This window comes from Meriones unguiculatus, chromosome 21 (assembly GCF_030254825.1).
Source record: "Meriones unguiculatus strain TT.TT164.6M chromosome 21, Bangor_MerUng_6.1, whole genome shotgun sequence".
Taxonomy (NCBI): domain Eukaryota; kingdom Metazoa; phylum Chordata; class Mammalia; order Rodentia; family Muridae; genus Meriones; species Meriones unguiculatus.
This window is the reverse complement of record NC_083368.1, coordinates 35,941,679-35,961,735: the sequence shown is the minus strand read 5'-3', so window position 1 is coordinate 35,961,735 and position 20,057 is coordinate 35,941,679. Positions and strand designations below refer to the sequence as shown.

General features: G+C 40.8%; 1 protein-coding gene across 1 annotated transcript; it reads left to right on the top strand.

The window, feature by feature from the left end:
- Positions 1–673: 673 nt before the first annotated feature.
- Pdk4 (pyruvate dehydrogenase kinase 4) lies at positions 674–12,989 on the top strand. Its single transcript, XM_021655169.2, has 11 exons — positions 674–960; positions 1,972–2,113; positions 3,433–3,504; positions 4,386–4,570; positions 4,711–4,797; positions 5,241–5,318; positions 7,219–7,295; positions 9,000–9,098; positions 9,300–9,410; positions 9,713–9,826; positions 10,757–12,989. The coding sequence occupies exons 1-11, from the start codon at positions 831–833 to the stop codon at positions 10,895–10,897; spliced, it is 1,236 nt and encodes a 411-aa protein (XP_021510844.1). The 5' UTR covers positions 674–830; the 3' UTR covers positions 10,898–12,989.
- Positions 12,990–20,057: the final 7,068 nt, after the last annotated feature.

The following is a 20,057-nucleotide window of genomic DNA, read 5'->3' as shown; positions in this document are numbered from 1 at the left end:
CCCTAGACAAAGAGAAGGTGTACAAATTCTCTGACGGGGAGGTGGGGACCAAGCCAGTCGTACCGGCAGCTAATCGTTTTAGTTTGCATTTAATTAACGGGCAGAAAGCGCTGCAGGAGAGAATGGTGAAACGATTAGGACAGTTTGTAAACTCGAAGCTCGGAGCTGCCGGCTAAGAAGAAAGTGGGGAAAACTATGGGGTGGCCATTGCTTTCCCGGCCCAATGTCAGGGAAGCCCATACTTTGGTAAGCAGCTGATTGGCTACTGTAAAAGTCCCGCTCTGAGCGAGCACCAATGCGCTCTCAGAGCCCAGATTCTTGGAAACAGTTTCTGCCGAGGAATGCATGACATTGAGGTGGCTCCAGAGTTGTAAACAAGGACAAGTCTGGGCGGGCCTGAACCCCCTGGCGACCTGAGACCTGTCCCTAGGGCTAATCTCGGGCCCACGGTGTCCCGGATGCGCAATGTACCTCCCCCGCCTTCTTGGCCTCCCTCTCACCCTTTACCCCTCTCAGGCCGTGACACCCGTGTCGGGATCACGGTGTCAGGCCTTTCTGGTGACCACGGCCAAGGGGCGGGGCCCAAAGTTCTTTCTCTGAGCTGATTGGTGTGGCCCCAAGTTCAGAGTCCCAGTGACTCCTCCCGGCTGGAGTTGTGGAGAGGGCGGGGGGAGGTACATAAAAAGGCAGGGCAGCGGGAGGTGGGAAGACGCGAGAGTCAACCATTCACCCCGCCTCGAGCACCCGGGACCCTGAGCCCACAGCACGCTCCGGCTCCGCAGCCCTTGCCACCCCAAAAGGATCCATCGGCAACCTAGGTGGGCATCAGGATGAAGGCGGCTCGCTTCGTGATGCGCAGCGCCAGCTCGCTGAGCAGCGCCGGCCTGGTCCCCAGGGAGGTCGAGCTCTTCTCGCGCTACAGCCCGTCCCCGCTGTCCATGAAGCAGCTGCTGGACTTTGGTGAGAGGAGATGAGGGGCCCAGGAGGGTGGCGATGAGGCTGGGGAGGCCCCAGAATAGGAAGGGCTTAGCTCAGGGCAAGGGCAAATGAGGTTCCCTTGGCTGAAGAACCCAGGAGTCTCAAAAGGCTGAGCACCTGTTTTCCTAGTTTGGCTACTTTCTAACAGTTTGTATCACAAGTCTAAGTCACCTGTAACCATATTGATGCTCACCTTCCACTCCTCTTCCCTCTTCTAATGCTCTAGATCTTTGAGTTGAAATATATATATATATATATATATATATATATATGTGTGTGTGTGTGTGTATATACATATATACATATCAAATACATATATGCATATACATATATATGCTTTCAGTCACCATCTTAATAATGGACTAGGAACTTCCTCTTTTCTTCCCAAAGTGGTACTTCCTAACAACATAAACTCACCACAGACTGATAGATTTAATCTTGTACCACACACGCACATTTCGCCGATCTCTTAGCACGCCTAACAGACATCTGAACCATTTCACCTTTATTGTTTTACGACTTTTTACATTACTACTAAAATAAAAACTGGTTAGTCCCTTTCTGCAGCCATGCTATAAGGCACATTTGAAGACGTCCGTGTGGAATTGTTTATTGCTTGTCTGGAAAGCTCTCTACCTCCTTCTACCTGGCCCCTTTCAAGTTCATACCCACTAGAAGGTGTGCTGTCCGACATTATAGTGTAGGCTGGCCCTGAATTCATGGATAGGAATAACTGGAGAGTGGTCTGATTTCTACAGAGTGGATTTTCCTCAGAAAGAAAGAAATAGCAATTCACCTATGTTGGTCATTCTTAAATGAAGAAAAGGAGAAAAATAGAAAGGAAAAGACACTAAAGATATATGTCCTTAAAGTACCTGTAAACACGAACCTAACTGTGGTTAAGATATCATTTTACTGTGTCCTTTGTATTTGCTATTTGTCTTCCTCCCCCCACCCCCACCCCCGAACATGAACATGTTTCGTCCATTACAGGTTCAGAAAATGCCTGCGAGAGAACGTCTTTTTCTTTCCTGCGGCAAGAATTGCCCGTGAGACTGGCCAACATCCTGAAGGAGATCGACATCCTGCCTGACCGATTGGTGAACACCCCCTCGGTGCAGCTGGTGAAGAGCTGGTAAGGGGCACATTGCTTTGAAGACTCTGGCTTCCAGTCTTACCTGAGCAGCATGTCTTGGACCATATCAACACCATGCTTGGATAACAGGCAGTCTTAACAGAAAATCATTTTTTGAAAGTTGTAAATAGTTTGTACTAACTTAGGGCAGCTTATCTTTGGGACAGTTATAAATCTGCAAACAGACGTTTGTTCGTGACATAAAATAGATAATTCTCCTTTACTTTGGGGGGGAGTGCTTTATGGTTTTGCTTTTCTTTTTCCTTTCTACCCCCCAACCCACCTTTTTTTTCTCATTATTTGTCTTTCAAGACAGGGTCTCTTGTACCACGGCCTCCTGGAAGTCCTTATATAGCTTAGGATGACCTTGAAGTGTTCTCGACTTCCCTTTACTCCCAGCTGCTGGGATTATGAGCATGTACCACCGTACCCATCTTCCATGACAATATAATTCTGACTTTTGACATACGTTTGAAAAATAATCAGCATATGCAGTTTTTTTTTAATCTTGTGCTTTACCTGACAAAGGATAGAATCTGAAACTGCACAAGCAGTTCTTTGCCAAGATCGAGATGTGTGCTGTTCAGAGAGGGTCTGCTTTTTGTTTCTTATCAGCAAAGTGATCCTTGGGTTCAAATTCTGCCTTTGCATCTCCTTTGGTGTCTTAGACCATAGTTGCCTCTACTGTCCCCATGTATTGTCACAAGAGTTGTCGCGTAGAATTACATGAGGTGATTTACTTCTTTAAAAGACTTAAAATAATGCACACACAGCCCATGTCCAGTATTCAGAGTCCGTTACTCTGATTTTGCCTTTAAACCAAGACTCATGATGCCTAGCAAGCAGGTTCTTGGAAGGCAGAACAATGCCGTAGACTGTGGTAGATACGGAGCTCAACCTGGGTCCACCGCTTGTGTAGCATCTCAGTCACCGATTGAAGACATCCCATATGCCTACAGAATGAGTCTAATCTGAAACACATGCGCAGTGGTACTCACTGCTACTGTCAAGACTCCAGCTCTCCTGCAGAGGAGCACAGTCTGAAAAAAAGAAAAAATCAGAAACGCTTTCTAAAAAGTTGACTCTACTAAAGTAGAAGAAATGAAAGCATCTGCCAACCAAAGTGGCCAGGAAAGTAGAGGGTGGAAAATTGCCGCTTTAAAAAATATCTTAACATGTAATTTTCTAAAGGTCTTGAAGAAAAGTTCCAATTTTACACATAGTGGTTCCTTTCCCCTTTCCAATCATTTCAAAAGTCACTTTATTTTGCAACCCTTTGTTTGCATCTGACGTTAATTTCAAAGTGTCTCCCATTACAGGTACATTCAGAGCTTGATGGATTTGGTGGAGTTCCACGAGAAGAGCCCAGAAGACCAGAAAGCCCTATCAGAGTAAGCTTTCTTCCTTAAAAAAAAAAAAAAAGAAAGAAAGAAAAGAAAGAAAGAAAGAAAAAATGCATGTTTTGAAATCTGAGTCCTTCTGGACACATCAATCAGATCTTTTCTGAGCTTAATGTAAAGAGCACCAACCTTTCCCAGGGAATTACTACCCCTCACAAAATTTTGGCTCATTGTGGTTTTAAAAGTGAAGAACTATAGAACTGAAATTAATGCTAGGTGGGAGCAAACACCGAGGGCGAGAAGTTTTGCTTTCCAAGGAATACCATATTTACTTTAATTTTAGTCCAAAGATGGTATTTGCAAGAGAGTTTGCAGTAACACAGTTTTAACGGACTTCTGGGTCGTTAGTGATTACATCTTTTCTTTTAGTGATTTCAAATTATCTTTTAGTGATAATTAGCAGTCTTTTAAAAACCCTGATGAGAAACTTCAAGGGTTTTATTTTCACAGTGGCTGCTCGAATCTTCTTTGATTTCAGTTATTGTCTTACAAGTAGGCTTAATGAACATTTTGTTTGTTTGTTAGTTTGTTTCAAGACTGGCCTTCTCTGGGTAGTCTTAGCTGTTCCGGACTTGCTTTTATAGAGCAGGCTGGCCTCGAACTCACAGGATGAACACTTTTAACGAATGTACCAGTCATAGAGCGAGCAGTTCTACATGGAACCTAGAAATATAAACTCTCTCATGAAGCTGCTGCTTCTTCTGCTACAGTAGGAGAAAGTGTAGTGAGTCTGAAAGAAGCTCCACCCAGAACTTTGCAATCAGCTGTCCTTACGTTGGCCACACAAGAAGAGCTTTAGTTTTCTCTGAATTAACTTAAGAACCCGTGGGAAAGTTCCTCACTGTCCACTAACTATATATGTTCTGCTTTAGCTTTGTAGACACGCTCATCAAAGTTCGAAACAGACATCATAATGTCGTCCCTACAATGGCTCAAGGGATCCTGGAGTACAAAGACAGCTGTACAGTCGATCCTGTTACCAATCAAAATCTTCAGTATTTTTTGGACCGGTTCTATATGAACCGCATTTCTACTCGGATGCTGATGAACCAGCACAGTAAGTGAGCTTCTCCGGAGATGGTCCAGAGTGGTGGGTACTAAGCATTAGCCATGCCGAGGCTGGACCCACGGCTGGCGACCGGGCACTCGCAGCCTCTGTGGCTTTATGACAACTTTCTGCTTTCGTTTTTTCAACAGTCCTTATATTCAGTGACTCAAAGACAGGAAACCCAAGCCACATTGGAAGTATCGACCCAAGCTGTGATGTGGTAGCAGTGGTCCAAGGTAATTTCTAGACGACTGTTCTTCTCTTATTGAAAATGCATAATACATGGTTGGCGAATCTGTAATGTAGGGAATTCTGTAAATGAATTTCTGTTCAGCGTGTTCTGTCTATGCTTTATGAAATCCACCATCGAGCTCCCTTGCTTTTGAGTGTCAGGAGTGTAAGCACTCAATTATAGTATCATCAAATATTTAAACATAGGTGGTCCATGTGCCGTATTCTTATATATTATATTTGATCTCTGAAGTGCACGTGTTCCTGTTGCTACAACGTCAATAAAATATTATGCTTTAATAAAATATTAAAGAGACATTTCTCATACATGTAAGCCAGTTCTCCAGGGACTAGAATTTTAGAATAAGTGTAGTAAACACATTGGATCACTTGACAGCTGTACTTGGAGTAAATTTATTTCATTGTTATGAAAATGTTTTTATTCCAGATGCTTTTGAGTGCGCGAAGATGCTCTGCGATCAGTATTACCTAACATCACCAGAATTAAAGCTCACACAAGTAAATGGTAAGCTGGCAGCAGGAAACAAGGAAGCCTGATAAAGCTTAGGATTGCCATTTTTGTAAACAAAAGGCAGGCTTTGTGTTCTTCTCCTTCTCCCGAGCTTACTTAGAATTCATACAAAGTTTTGTTTCTTTTGTTTTGAAGACAAGCTTCTTCCTAATGGCCTCAGCTGGAAAACTTCAGTTGTGCAGACAGCTTGCTAACAGTGCCTCATACGGAACAATGCTTGGGGAGAGACGTATACAGGCTCTGATATCTTAGATCAAGGAAAGATGGCTTACTATAGACTATGTAAGATCGTTGTCAGGCACAGTGCCTGGAACCCCGGAACTTGGGAAACAGAGGAGTTCAAGTCCTTCTTACATTTCAACTTCCAGGCCAGCTGAGCATATATAAGACAGTGTCTCAAAGATAAATAAGTAAATGCTAAAACGTAGCATATGAAGAACAAGGATATCTCTGAAGTATGGAAAACAGTTGTGAATGGCGATATCCTTCTCAAGAAGTTATTCACAGAACTAGAGAACAAGGATACTTCATAAATTGCCCTATAAGGAATAAGATAGACATAGAATGACAGATATTGCATGATTCCAGTCAGTGGGTTTTTTTTTTTTTTTATCTGACTCACATATCTCATTGATATAAACCCCAGTTATTCCCAAGCAGAGGTTACAGCAGTGCTTGTCCAAGGCTCAGGGGAGAGATAAGGGACTGCTTTTGAATAGGTGCAAAGATTCAGTTGTGTTAGATGGATAAATTCTAGAGATTTGGTGTACAACATAGTTAACCGTTTTATTGTATTATACACTTAAGGATTTTTTCAAGTATACTTGAACTCGTGTTGAATTTTCTTACCATATTTTTTTTAAAGTTACTGCAAATATATACTACTAATTGAAAATGGAACATACTTCAAAATTTGAACTCTATGCTATCTGGTGAGGCAAGGCCTTCTCATGGAGATGATCATATGATCAATGAAAGGGGCGATCTTTATCTTATTCTCTTCTACTCCCAGATCAAGGCATACCTAAATTAGAAACATTCATTCCTTTCCACTATAAGTATAGTTTTACAAGTAATGCACATCCAGTGACATTTATTAGGGGCAAGACTGACAGCTGTTTGATTTAAGCAGACTAACTCATAGGCTGAGGACATGGAAATGTAAGTGAACACTGAAACGAAAGTGGCAGGGCTAATGACGACTGACTCAGAGTAAGCAGAATTGTACAATACATGCGGGTAAACTGCTTGACCTCTTGGACAAAACGAAGGCAGGACTGTGCCAGGCCTTCCTTGTGTTTACTCATTCAAAACTTTCCAAGTCCTGGGACATCAAAGAACACTTTTATTTTTCTTTTCAGTGTCATGAGATTTTGTTCCTGTTTTCTTTATCCTGTTGGTGAAACCTAAAAGCATTTAGCCTCCAGGATTTAATGTTTTGTGGTGAAAAAAAAAAATCAAGTCATTTAATATGCATTGAGCTATAAAAATTGTAGCTACTATTAATCTTAATGTTATAAGCATAGTGATCCCTTCCGTCTTCAAATGCATTTAGTTTGAACACTGACATTGTATGGTTCAAACATGTTGAAGACAAAACCATCTATGTAAGTAGATTTATTCTGCCGCCTCACGCTTCATCCAACCACATACATTTGCAACGAAATGCAAACTTTGATCCTCAATACAAGGGGCAGCTGTACCAGCATGCAGAACATAAGCCAGCAGTCTTTACTGTTGAAAACGGAATGTTCTAAGTCACACTTTTCAGCTGAGGAAAATGGCAGTCATCCTAATCTTGTCGAAAACGAAAACGTTGATCAAATAGACACAAAGGTTCATTTCAGCAAAATATTTGTTTCCTGATTTAATGAGTTTAATTACTTTTTTCTAGGAAAATTTCCAGGCCAACCAATTCACATCGTGTATGTTCCTTCCCACCTCCATCATATGCTCTTTGAACTGTTCAAGGTATGATATTTCACAGCAATCGTAGGTTTGTCTTTAAATATCTCACTGCTCACAGTTTGATCATTCCCCATTAAGTAAAAACCACTATACACTCTTACAAGAACACTGAGGTATAAAGAAGCTAAATAGCCAATGTTTGGAAAAGTACACAGAGATCAAAGTAAGGCAGTATGTTTGAGAACATACGTGGTTCATTATACTCAGTACTACAGAGTAGACAGGGTGCTCCGTCATTTCTGCAGGTGTGTAACCAAGACATTGTCACTGATTCTTTAAAAGAGGACATTGTGTGAATGCTTTAATGAATGAAGTCTTCCAACCTCCAAACCATAGACTCTCCAATTGCTGGCTCCAAGGTATAGGTCCTATAGGTGGTGGTTGGGGGGTGGGGAGAGCACATTCTGTATCCAGAACAGCCAGTCCCATCACATGAATACGAACCATGCGTGGACTGTGTTAAAATGCAAAATCTAATGCAGGTCTGGAGCGGTGGCCAGGATTCTGAATTTCTACAGTCTCACGGGCTGTGAGATTCTGATTTCCAGGATTCTGATTATCCGCAGTCCCACAGGCTGGAGAACCCTGATTCTCGGGCACTGTGTGGCACAACCAACCACAGACCTCAAAAAAAGAGAGATTCATGGAGATACTTAGGTTCTGTAGGTCTGAGAATTTACATTTTCAGCACTCTGAAGACTCAGATGTCTCTATTCTGCGTAACTAAATACTGGTACCAAATCCTTTTATCCATTCTGAGATCATACCAACACTCCGAATTTCAGTGAGAAAATAAGAATCACTTGAAGTTTGTGGTGAGCTCTAAGATAATTCCCTGGATTGACAGAAGGAGGAGATACTTTAAAAAGTAAAATCTGCCTCTAATACTGACAAAGCCAGTTGTTATCTAGCTTACTCTAATGTTTTCCAGTGAGGTATTGATGAAACTACAAACATCTGATCTATTTTATTTCACCTCAGTGAGTATCTGGTGTCACATACTGATACCAAAGGATAGTCAGAAAGGAAAACAGACAAATGAAATGAGGCTTTGCCTACAGGGCCTTCCCCTGGTAAGCTTAAGATTTGTTTTAGTTTACTTTGTGTTAAAGAAACTGTGATACTTTTTCATCAATTTAGTTTGTTTTTAATTGAACACTCTACCTTACAGAGTTATTCTGCCATCACTAGTGAAAGTTAAGATGATATTCAAATGCAAATAGAAATTTAATTTAGAATTATTGACTGTCCTTTTAAATAGTAATAACTTTTTTTTTCCCAGAAAGTTTTATAAAAGCCAATAAATTGGTTCAATGATTCACTGTTCATTCCTTATATAATAGTCTTTGGTGTTTGGATATAAAATGTAATGGAAAGATAGAAAAATAGGGCACTAGGAAATGGACTATAAAAACCAATTTCTACATTTAAATTAAGCTTACTAATAAGAACTTGACAGCCAGCAGAATTGTTTTTACATTATACATTACTCCCAGGAGCTATATTACATGGTAAATGAAGATTTTTCATTATACATTCTACATGACACATTCATAAGCAGCTATATTTACAGAGATGTTTTATCACTCACTTAAGAAATAGGGACTTTGAATTTGCCCTCTGCTGTTTTTATTTTAAACATAAAACCAGTTATTTATTGTGTCTCATTCATTTTCATTGAACTCCTTATGGTTTTGTTGTTTTTAGAATGCCATGAGGGCCACAGTTGAGCATCAAGAAAATCGCCCTTCCCTGACACCAGTTGAGGCAACCGTCGTCTTGGGAAAAGAAGACCTTACAATCAAGGTAACTGCTCCCTGCTTTTGTTTTGGGTTCTGTCTAGAGAGAACTAAAAGGGGCTGATAATAGCATGGCTTTCTATTTGGGACAACTCTCGAAGCCATGTGTGCCAGATGACTTTTAAAGGACAGGAAGATTTTTTTTTTTTAAGACAGGTGCCCATTGTTGTTAAAGTATAGCTCTGACCTATTTGGTTGCCTGTTTCAGATTTCTGACCGAGGAGGTGGTGTTCCTCTGAGGATTACTGACCGCCTCTTCAGTTACACGTATTCCACTGCCCCGACGCCCGTGATGGACAATTCCCGGAATGCCCCCTTGGTAAGGCCAATGATACACCTGACATCATCTCAGCCCTCTAGATCTAAATGTAGGGTGGGAACTATAAAAATAGTATTTAGGCAAGTTCATCGACTTAGTGAAATAGGCATGCAGGAATGTGAGAAAGAAGACAAAGCTAGCTAACTTTAGAGGGAAAACACTAATGAACCTCTGACTGGGAGAAGTTGTTATTCATTTAGTTCTCAAACATGAGTTTCAGAGAGGATCCTAGCTCCTTTCCATGTCTGGTATTCCGGTGATCATGTCTGCTTTTTCACTAACCCTTGATCTTCCACCTCCAGGCTGGTTTTGGTTATGGCTTGCCAATTTCTCGTCTCTACGCCAAGTATTTTCAAGGAGATCTGAATCTCTACTCTATGTCAGGCTATGGGACAGACGCCATCATCTACTTAAAGGTATGCTTTGAACTCAGTAGAAAGCCATCTTTTTAAGGTCATGGTTTCATTTGTACGGTCCTCTGTGAACTCTTCAAACTCTTGAGTTAGTCTACGTAATATACAGTTATTAAAGTTCCTGTTTTGATGTGTGCACACATACCCAAGAGAAAGCCAAGCCACATTGGCTCAAGTGCTGACCCAGAGACAGAGAAAGCTTCAGAGTGACAGCAGACTGATGCAAACCTTTTTCAGACAACCTTTCTTCACATCTGTCAGGGTAGCTAGGGTTCTGTTTTACTCAGCCTTGTGGGTAATACATGCTAGTGGCGTTTCTGACGACAACAATGCAAATCAAGATCTTTGTGACCTTAAGCTGCCTCTACTTAAAATCCAGGAGAACAATTGCTCAGGAGCTGTCAAGTGGGTGCCAAGAATTTCCTGTTTAGATTTTAAAACATGAAACAAGTTTTCCTATCTCGGATAAAGCCTAAATTTGTTTGTTAGGATTACCAGCCCAACTCTGTTCATTGTTTGCCAACTATTTTGACCAAAATTGTATTTCCAGCTAGAAAGAACCACAGCATCAAGCTTCTAGGCTTTTGTTTTGTTTGTTGGAATTAAATTCTGAAATGCCCTTTGACTGTCTGGAATAGTTACTGTACTTATTTATTTCTGAAATGGGCAAAAAAATTCAAACTGTAGGGAAAGAATTCTCTAAAAGATGAATAGTGGCATCTTAGGCCTCCAGCAGAGACATGCAAGTTTCTCTCTGGAAAGAGTTGCTTTCTTCTTCAATGCTGTTTCCTCAAGTATGCAACTGTCATGTGTACAAAGTCAACTCAATGAGACTGTTTGGATATTACATTGTACATCTGAGTGTATTTTGAATAACGAAGTACAGCCATGTGTCATTTCTTTAATTTGATGTTTTCTCTGCCCTCCGTCTAGGCTTTATCTTCTGAGTCTATAGAAAAGCTCCCCGTCTTTAACAAATCAGCCTTCAAGCATTATCAGATGAGTTCTGAAGCCGATGATTGGTGTATCCCAAGCAGAGAACCCAAAAACCTGTCCAAGGAGGTGGCAGTGTGAAGAGGAACACATAGGAAACTTTATGGGATCAAAGTGGGTCTATGGCAGAGCTGCTTCATGAATATGTGTGTGGACTCTTGTTTCTACAAACAAAACAAAACCAAGCAAGCGAAAAAAAATCAACTCTAGAACAGACATTTATCCAGCGAGTGGTGGAGCTTGGTTGTGTGACCAGGGAGAAATCAGGGCAGGATTCCAGTAGGTGACAGGTGGCCTGCTTCTCATTTGGCAATGCAGAATGATCCATGATTATTCCCAATGCAGGGAAAGGAGTCCATCTCTGAGTTGCACCTCTTCCTCAGCAAGTACCGAGTCTGAGGTTTGCAATTTCAACAGCTGGATGTTTTAGAATTCTTGTTGCCATCTAGATAGATTGGTGTTCAGTGAACTTTAAATATTAAGACCGTGGCGTTTTTCCTGCCATGCAAAGGTTAGAGAGTTCCTAGAAACGTATGTAAATGATGTAAATGAACATTTTATAGGTGTTGACATGTTCTAGAAAGAGCAGGATGAGAGGAGTCAAAGCACTTTCCTGAGCTTGCAGCCGATGTGCAAACTCAGAAGAAAGCTTCTCTGTCGAGACTTGCAGAACCATGCAGCCTTTTCTGATTGGGCTGCACTCAATAAGCCAGTGTTTGGGGGCTGGTGTCTAGCCTACAGTGAAATGTTAAATATGCACTGAGCTCAGGAAGCTGGGTTGGAAAGGGAGATAAATTGCCAAAGTGATCCAAAGATTGTATGTGGGGGGAAAAAAGCATATTAGGGAAAGAAATCACATATTCAGAACTTAACTGGGAAGAGATGGTTCTTCTCTAACTGGAAATAGTGAAGACTCCAAGGGCATCTACTTTCCAGGCTTAAAAGATGTGTATTTTATGTTTTAGTTATATTCTCTACACTCCAACATTAACATATCGTTCAAATTTTCTAACTGCCAATTGGCTTGAGGACATTAAAATTTAAATCTTTCTTGGAGCTTTTTTTTTGTTTTTCTTTTTCTTCTTCTTCTTCTTCTTCTTCTTATTATTATTATTATTATTGTTATTATTGTTATTATTATTATTATTATTACACTTTATTCACTTTCTTGTATCAAGTTCTTGTGCCAGAATGATGAGAATAATGGAATAATGTCCTTTGTGAATCATGGAGATGTTGAGAACTAGTAACTAAATGCTGTGACATGCAGGAGGACTGGGAGGATATAGGTGTAATTGGCAGGGGGAGGTCATCCATGCAGATCACCCTTACAAAAGAGCAAAAGAAAAGAAGGAACAAGGGGAGGAACGGAGAGAGGGAAGGAAGGAAGGAAGCAGAAGGCAGGCATCTTTCTATTTCCCCACAAGCTAACCCAAGGACTCCTCTGTGTTTTTCTGGGTAGGGAAGAGGAGGAAATTGTGTCCTTGAAAACAGTATGGCTTCTTAAATAGGGTCTCACTCTTCAAGGATAAGGAGCTTCGTGACATAATAAAATCATTTGTGTCAAATTAATGTCGAAGCTTTCTTCTGCACTGTGAAATTATCAGTCCTGTGTGTCAGCTGAGTTTGAAATTTGTGTTTAAGTTCGTGGTGACCTAGTGCCGAGGTGCTTCTGGTTGTGGCAACAGAGCCACAGCTGTTTGTTCTGGATTTCAGATTCACCTTTAGAAGTCCCGGACAATGATTTTGATGGCAGGGCTTTGCCTCCTGCATTGATTGATCACACAAAACTGTTAACATTTAGGTTACCTGTTGTATCATTGTTGCTGGTTTGTTTTTTTAATTGAAATTTCAGCTACATATTTGTGCATATATATACTTGTGTTTACCAAAGATCTATGGCATTTTGGTTAATTAGCCCAGATGCCATAAGCTATGTTTAAAAAAGAAAAGAAAAAAAATCTTTAGGATCTCAAGAGCATCAGCTGTGTAAATTAGGTTGGAATAGTCCTCTTTGTTATTTATGAACCCACAGGAGACTTTCAGCTCTACTGAATGGATACTAAATGCCCAGGCCCACTTAACTTATTATTAATGTGTGAATTATGTTTTTGTTTTTAGGTTATGTTCAGAGAAATGTCATAATTTTATAATAAATACTTTTCTTATAATAGTGATGTGGTCTTAAAATTTCTTGTCTTGGATAATCTTAAAGTATAATGAATGGTTTCAACTAAAGGGATTCCTCACTTTATAAGTCATAACAGATATAGCTCTTCTACATTTGACGTAGGCTTTGAAAAGTGTCGAAGCAACTTTAAAATCCTAATTTTAAACCAAGGTTGTTTATAATTCAGCAATTATGTATATGCTCAATGAACACACAGTGCTGAGACCGGCTTGCCTGCAACTATTTATTCAGTAACTTTTTGCAATGCAAATGTTTCCTACCATCCTTGAGTTCACTTTCCCAATTTCACTTAGTGTGGTGTTTGCACACTGTGAAATATCAAAACAATAACCTAGATAATTTAAATTCCCAAATACCTTTGGGTTACGAATCTACATGACAGTAATTTAGAAATGAGATAAAAAAAATAGAGCCAACAAGACAGCTCAGCGGGGAAAGATGGCCTCCACCACGCTTGAGACCTAACTTCAATCTCCAGAGGCCACACAGTAGAAGAAGAGAACAGAATCCTTCAAGCTGTCTTTCAGCCTTCACATGCACATAACTGCATGCAAACACCCAACACATCAACACATGAGCACTCCCAACACATAAAATAAATTCAAAAGGCAATAATGAGAAAAATGAATTATTATGTTAATTCACGGCTCATTTGAATTCAACCTTTCCTGCCTCTGGATGACCAACTCTCTTCCCATCATAGTGCTTTTACATGATGTATTAGTTATTTTCCTATTGCTGTGATTAAAAACACAATGATCAAGGAAACAGTTTTGCTTATCTCAATGATAGCAGGGTTTATTTAGATCTTACAGTCCCTAAGGGATAGGAGGCTGTCACCCCCTATCATGGTAGGGAGCTCGGCAGCAGGCAGACATTCATGGCTCCGGGGTCACTAGGAATGGCTGGAGCTTTTTGAAGCTCACCCTATAACATGCTTCCTCCAACAAGGCTGTACCTCCTAATCCTTCCTAAGCAGTACCTTCAACTGTGGACCAAGAATTCAAACACAAAAGCCTAAGTAGGGCTCTACTCATTCAAACCACCATATTCCACTTCCTGGCCCTCATAGGCTTCTGGTCATACCATAATGCAAAATAGATTTAGTCCAACTTCAAAATTCCCTATAGTCTTTCACATCTCTTCTGAGACTCAAGGCAGTCTCTTAATTGCAACCCCTTGTAAAATCAAACACCAAATCACATTTCCAACATACAATGGCAGCGAATACATATTACGAATCTAAAAGGGAGGAATGGTGACATAGTGAGGAAACACTGGACCAAAGCAAGATTGAAATCCAGCAGGGCAAATTCCAAATCCTTGTAGCTCTTGGTCTAATGTCAAAGGGTTTAGATGACGACACCCTTCTGGCTTGTGATTCCAGCACACTTCTCTCGGGATGGTTCCACTCCCCCGTCTGAAGCTCTTCATGAGAATTTTTCCCGTGCTGCAAATCTGTCTAAACAATTGTCTAGCTATATTTTAGGTAATTGGACTGAAGAATTCGATACTATGATGGAGCAGCAGAGAGTGGCCATTGTCACGGTAAATTCTACCAGAGTGGACGCAGGACTAGCCACAGGATTATCATCATGGATTGCTGCAGCCATGAATCATCTGAAGGAATGGGCGGGCATGGGAGCATTAGCAGGCCTTCTGGTGTTGGTCTGCTTGGTTTGTCTGTGGTGTATATGCAAGATTACAGTCTCACAACAGCGTAATGCAGCCATGATCATTCAGGCCTTTACAGCCATTGAAGCAGGACAGTCTCCCCAAGCATGGTTGGCTACCATAAAAAGCTAAAATGTTACGCTCAGGATGCGAGGCTAAGCACTGCACTCAGGGTCAGCCACTTTGGACCCAGAGAAGAGCATGTCTGATTGCATGCGGGTTGTTGCCCCAGGTCCCGCCTCTAAGAAAAAGGTATCAGACGGGTCTGATGCTCTTTGGGTGGATGACACCTAAATTAACATTAGTACAAAGTCCCAATTTATTTCTAATATCAGAGATCAGACCTCTACTCTTGCCTGATGCGTCTAAAACAAAAAGGGGGAACTGTAGAGAGCTGCGTAATGCCGTGCCTTAAAGATGGAGCTGGTTTCTGCCTTCCACCTTCCCGATGGTGAGTGCTCTCTGTCACAAACAACTCCATATTTGGCTAAGGCTGAGGATCTGGCTTGCTTCCGTGTATGTGGACCTATCTGCATTGCCCACGAGGCACACTGGGGTTGGCCACCCAGAGGCTATTTTAAGCTGTGGGCTGGTTTTCCCCAGGGTCAGAAGATTGTTCAAGGTTCCTGAATAAACTGCATAGAGAAGAACAAAAAAAAAAAAAAAAAAAAGAAAGAAAGAAATCTCCTGGCTTTGGCATCTCCAACATCTTAAAGTCCCGACACAATCCAGACATCACTTTCACAGTTTCATACAGTGGCTTCTCAGGGCCTCTATACAGAGACCCCCTGCTACATGCCTGATTTCAGGAACTCCCCTTAGCGGTTGAGGAAGATTCAATAACCTCTTTACTCATTTATCTTTCATCACTATAAAGCCAGAACCATGTGAACTATACCATCAAATATGGCTACCCATTTTCAGCAGCTTTTGTTTGTTTGTTTGTTTTAGAAGTGTGAAATTTCTTAGGCCTTTTCCTTTGCTAATTTAGAAGCTTAGTTGGATGGGGTCTTGCTATGAAGCCCCCCAACACACACACACCACTTAGTTGCAATGTGGATCAGGCATCTTCTAAATTTCTTTGTCTGTTCCAGAACAAGCCTTGGCTCCAACTGTACACTCTCTGGTGTTTTTCTCTCTTCATGCTGAACACTTGGTATTTCTTTGTGCTTCACTTGCACTTTTCTGTGGTACACCCGCCTGACAGTGGCTACGAAGAACCTCAGGACAGAGTCAATATTAGGCTACCTTGAAATCTCTTCTACCAAAGAAATTCTCCCATTACTTTTGATTGGTGTCAAGAAAGTTATTAGGGTAAAGGCAGAAATCAGCTCCACGCCTTGTCAAAATGCCACAAGAGCAGGTCTTTTGCTGAGTTGCTAAAATTGAAACCCCTTAATCTGGATGGACCTCAACAGTCCACATTGTTCTCGGCACTTACATCTTCCAAGCTCCTCATAGGATGGCTCGTTAGCCTCTGTTTAGCATTCAGTTGCTTCTCCAGCCTAACTCCCCAAATCTTCTGCATTCCTCCAGAAACCAGCATAGTCAGGTTTATATAACACACTTTCTGTTACCAACTTCTCTGGGAATGGCAGATGGCTGGAGGCTTTTGACGCCTCAGAGCCATCATCATTACACAACTCTGCCTCCTAATCCTTCCCAGAGAATTTGACCAATTGGGAACAAGTATTCAAACATATGAGCCTGTGAGGACCATTCTCACTAAAACCACCATACAGGGTAACTTTCTGCAAATGGGAAATAGGAAAGAAAAAGGAAAAGAAAGAAAAATTAGAGTAAGGAAGTAGTGGAATGAATTAGCCATAACTAAACTTTAAAACTTTAGAAAACTAATTATATTTAAAAACAAAAATACTACCAACTTAAAAAAAAACTGCACAGTGGCTCTTTATTAATGATGCAATCTCTTCCCTGAGTACATTTTCCTTCTGCCCAGTTGAAGGACAGAATACTTCCTAAAGGAAACATGTATCTCTCTCTTTCTGTCTCGTCTATCTATCTATCTATCTATCTATCTATCTATCTATCTATCTATCTATCTATCTATCTCTTGTTTCTGTCTCTCTCACACACATACACACAGAAGGTAATGGTGCTTAGCAGTACAATTTCATCTTTTCAAGCTGCTTGACAGGTAGAAAGCAACAGTGTAAATACTCAACACTTTCACCCACGTACCGTTGTGTGTGTGAGTAGATGTGTGTGCATGTTCCTACATGTGTGCAAATATGTATGCATGTATGTGTGCATGGAGGCTGGAGTTCAGCCTGGGACATTGGACCTCAGGAGCTATTCACCTCATATTTTTAAGACAGGGCTATGGTTATAAATACATATCTCCATGCCTGGCTTTTTACATGGCTTATGCCAGATGGAACTCAGATCCTAATGCTTGTTCAAGAAACGCTTTATCCATTGTCCTAGCTCCCAATCCCAAAATGTTCTTTTTCACTCAAGTCAGTGTGTGCATCTCTGTAGGATACCATTTTCTTTAGTGAACAAAGGAGCCAGATTCTTGTACAGCCTATCTCTAGACCATTTGACCCACATTTCAAATTTGTTTATAGACGGTAAGATTATTTGATTCCAGCTGCTATGACTTACCAAACAGAAATCACTGGAGCCAGAAGCAGGTCATGGACTTTGACCATTGCTTTGATCTCCCACTGCACTTTGAAGGGCTCCATTTCATTTGGCTATGTACCCACACTGTGAAGTATGTGGCATCATCTGAGCTCTTTGATCTGGCCTGTAGGTGGAAGAGACAGGGGGACTTGTATTCTTTCACTGCAGCCTACAGAAGAAGTCAAGGAGTTTCCACCACAGACACTTAAGATGAAACATTATGACCTCCATCACCCTTCTAACCTCATAGCTCTCCTCCATTTACACAGTTCAATTTTACCACTCACAGGTGCTCAGTGAATCTTCACTCAATAGATACAGAAATGTGCATGCTTGTCAATTTCTGGTCCTGGAATAGGCCCTTGCCAGTAGGACGGACTGGAACTGTGTGACAAATAACTGCAGAGACACTGTATAGGATTTACACCTTAAGTTACAGTCAAGAAGTTCTGCAGGGTTTCAGAGACACCAGAATCCGCTTTCACGCTGATTCATTCACAGCTGGGTTTTCTTTGATGTTGCCTCCATGATCGCCGTTAGCCTTCGGAAACATGTATTTCACAAGAAATTAAATAAAAGTTATAGGTAATCATTTCTGCAGCAATATCTTGAGTATGTGGTCTAGTCATTTAGATTTTATGGGAATTCTTCTACCTTTCTCACTTTAGCCCTGATGAAAACCTGTTATTTTTCCGCCTGCCACAGCGCCTTGTTGGAAGTGAGTCTTTAGTTCTTTCCCAAATGTAAACTGACATTAAAATCCACTCAGAACAGAAATATCGATAGCCTTGAGAATATGGAATTTTTCACACCTATTAAAGGGTGTGAAAAATTATGTAAGTTCACATAATGACAACTACAGCAATGAAACAAAGCAGTTCATCAACAAAATAGAAGACGTGACTTTTGTTTTGCTGCTACCGCTTAATATAGTGGTGATAACACCCAGATTGTTATCAAATAATAAAGTACAGCTAGAAATTATTTATTAGTATTTTGCCTCCCATAAATGTAAATGAATACTTTAATATCTAAGTTTGTTTGTTGAGTGCAAATCCAGAAGGTTGATCTTGTTCAGAAAGCTATGCCTTTCTGGCTAGTTATGGCCACTAAATATACCTTGACATTTGGTAGAATTGCACTTCATTTAGTCTTTTCCCTTTAATTTATTTCCAAGCATAATGTCTATGTTTGGGGTTAAAATTTAAGGAAAGCACTTCAAAGTCAAAACTTTTAGAAGCTACATTTTCTATTAATTGCTTACGGAACAATTTTTCTACTCCCTCTCACAACTGGCAGGTTAATTTCCTTAAATCACCCTTCTCACAATATTACCACAAGCAAAAAAACAAAACAAAAAAATCTTTTAGGAATTCCTCTGTGTCCTAGAATCTGGTGTTTATACAATGTCTGTGGTTTTCTACAATCTAGCCTAGCAGATCAGTCTTGCAATTTCTATCTGTTTGGTATGCTGTCTTCTGAATGCATACATTTCTCTTAGCCTTAAACCCCTTTCTCTCTTCTCTTTTGGCTTAATACTATTCAAACTCCCAGACCCATCTTATAATCCTAACCACATCCCAGTGGCCTCTAAACTCTCAGATGGTCAAGGACTATTTTAGTACTATCACATAATTCCCAAGGTTGTTGGTTAAAGGTTACAGGTAGGTATATATGCTTTGACCGCTGAGCAACTTTCCCAAGGGTCTCCGTATTATGTAAAGAGGCTCATGCATGAGACATCAAGCATGTGTAGGGAATCTCAGAATAACTTATGAGAACCTGATCTCTTCTTCTACCTTTGGTTCCAAGGATCTAACTCAGAACTTCAGGCTTGTACAGTCAGTGATCTTACCTAAAGGGCCACCTTGTTGGCCCTCCTCTTAATTGTTTTTCATTTTTTGAGACATAGTTCCTCGTTGCAGTGTCTGTCCTGGACTTGCTTTGTAGACTAGGCTGGCCTCAACCTCACAGAGATCCTCGTGCCTCTGCCTCCCAGAGTGCTAAGATTATAGGCATGTGCCTGGCTCATCTTAGTATTTTTAATGACAATATGCTTCACAAATTTTAAAAAGTCTCTGTATTTACTTTCCTGTGGGCTGTGGTTATAATAAACACACACAACTACCTCAAGCCTTTTATTACGTGATCAACATTTGTCCTTTGCTCTCGAGGAGCTTAGAGTCCCACCGAAAATGTGAAAAGTCAAAAAAATGAGTTTATAAAATGTTAGTGACCACAAGTTTTTTCTTTGGGCATTTTCACTTTCTTTTTTTCTTTTCTTAATTTATTTTTTAATTATTGTAATTTATTCACTTTGTATATTTGTTGTAGTCCCCTCCCTCATCCCCTCCTATTCCCACCCTCCCTGCCTCTTCTCCATGCATGCGCCTCCCCTAAGCCACTGATAGGGGAGGTCTTCCTCCCCTTCCCTCTGACCCTCGTCTATCAGGTCTCATCAGGAGTGGCTGCGTTGTCTTCCTCTGTGGCCTGGTTTGGCTGCCCTCCCAACCCCCGGGAGGTGATCAAAGAGCCAGCCACTGAGTTCATGTGACCACAAGTTTTAGCAGCAGTTTAAATAAATAATACAGAAGATGCAAAAATCTCTAATATACTAAAAAATGTACTAATATTAATTAATGTGAAAATGTTCAGAAGGAAAGTGGTTTCAGGCTGGTGAGTCTCAGAGATGGAGGTCATTTCTGTGGGGAGGTGGCATGTCCATTG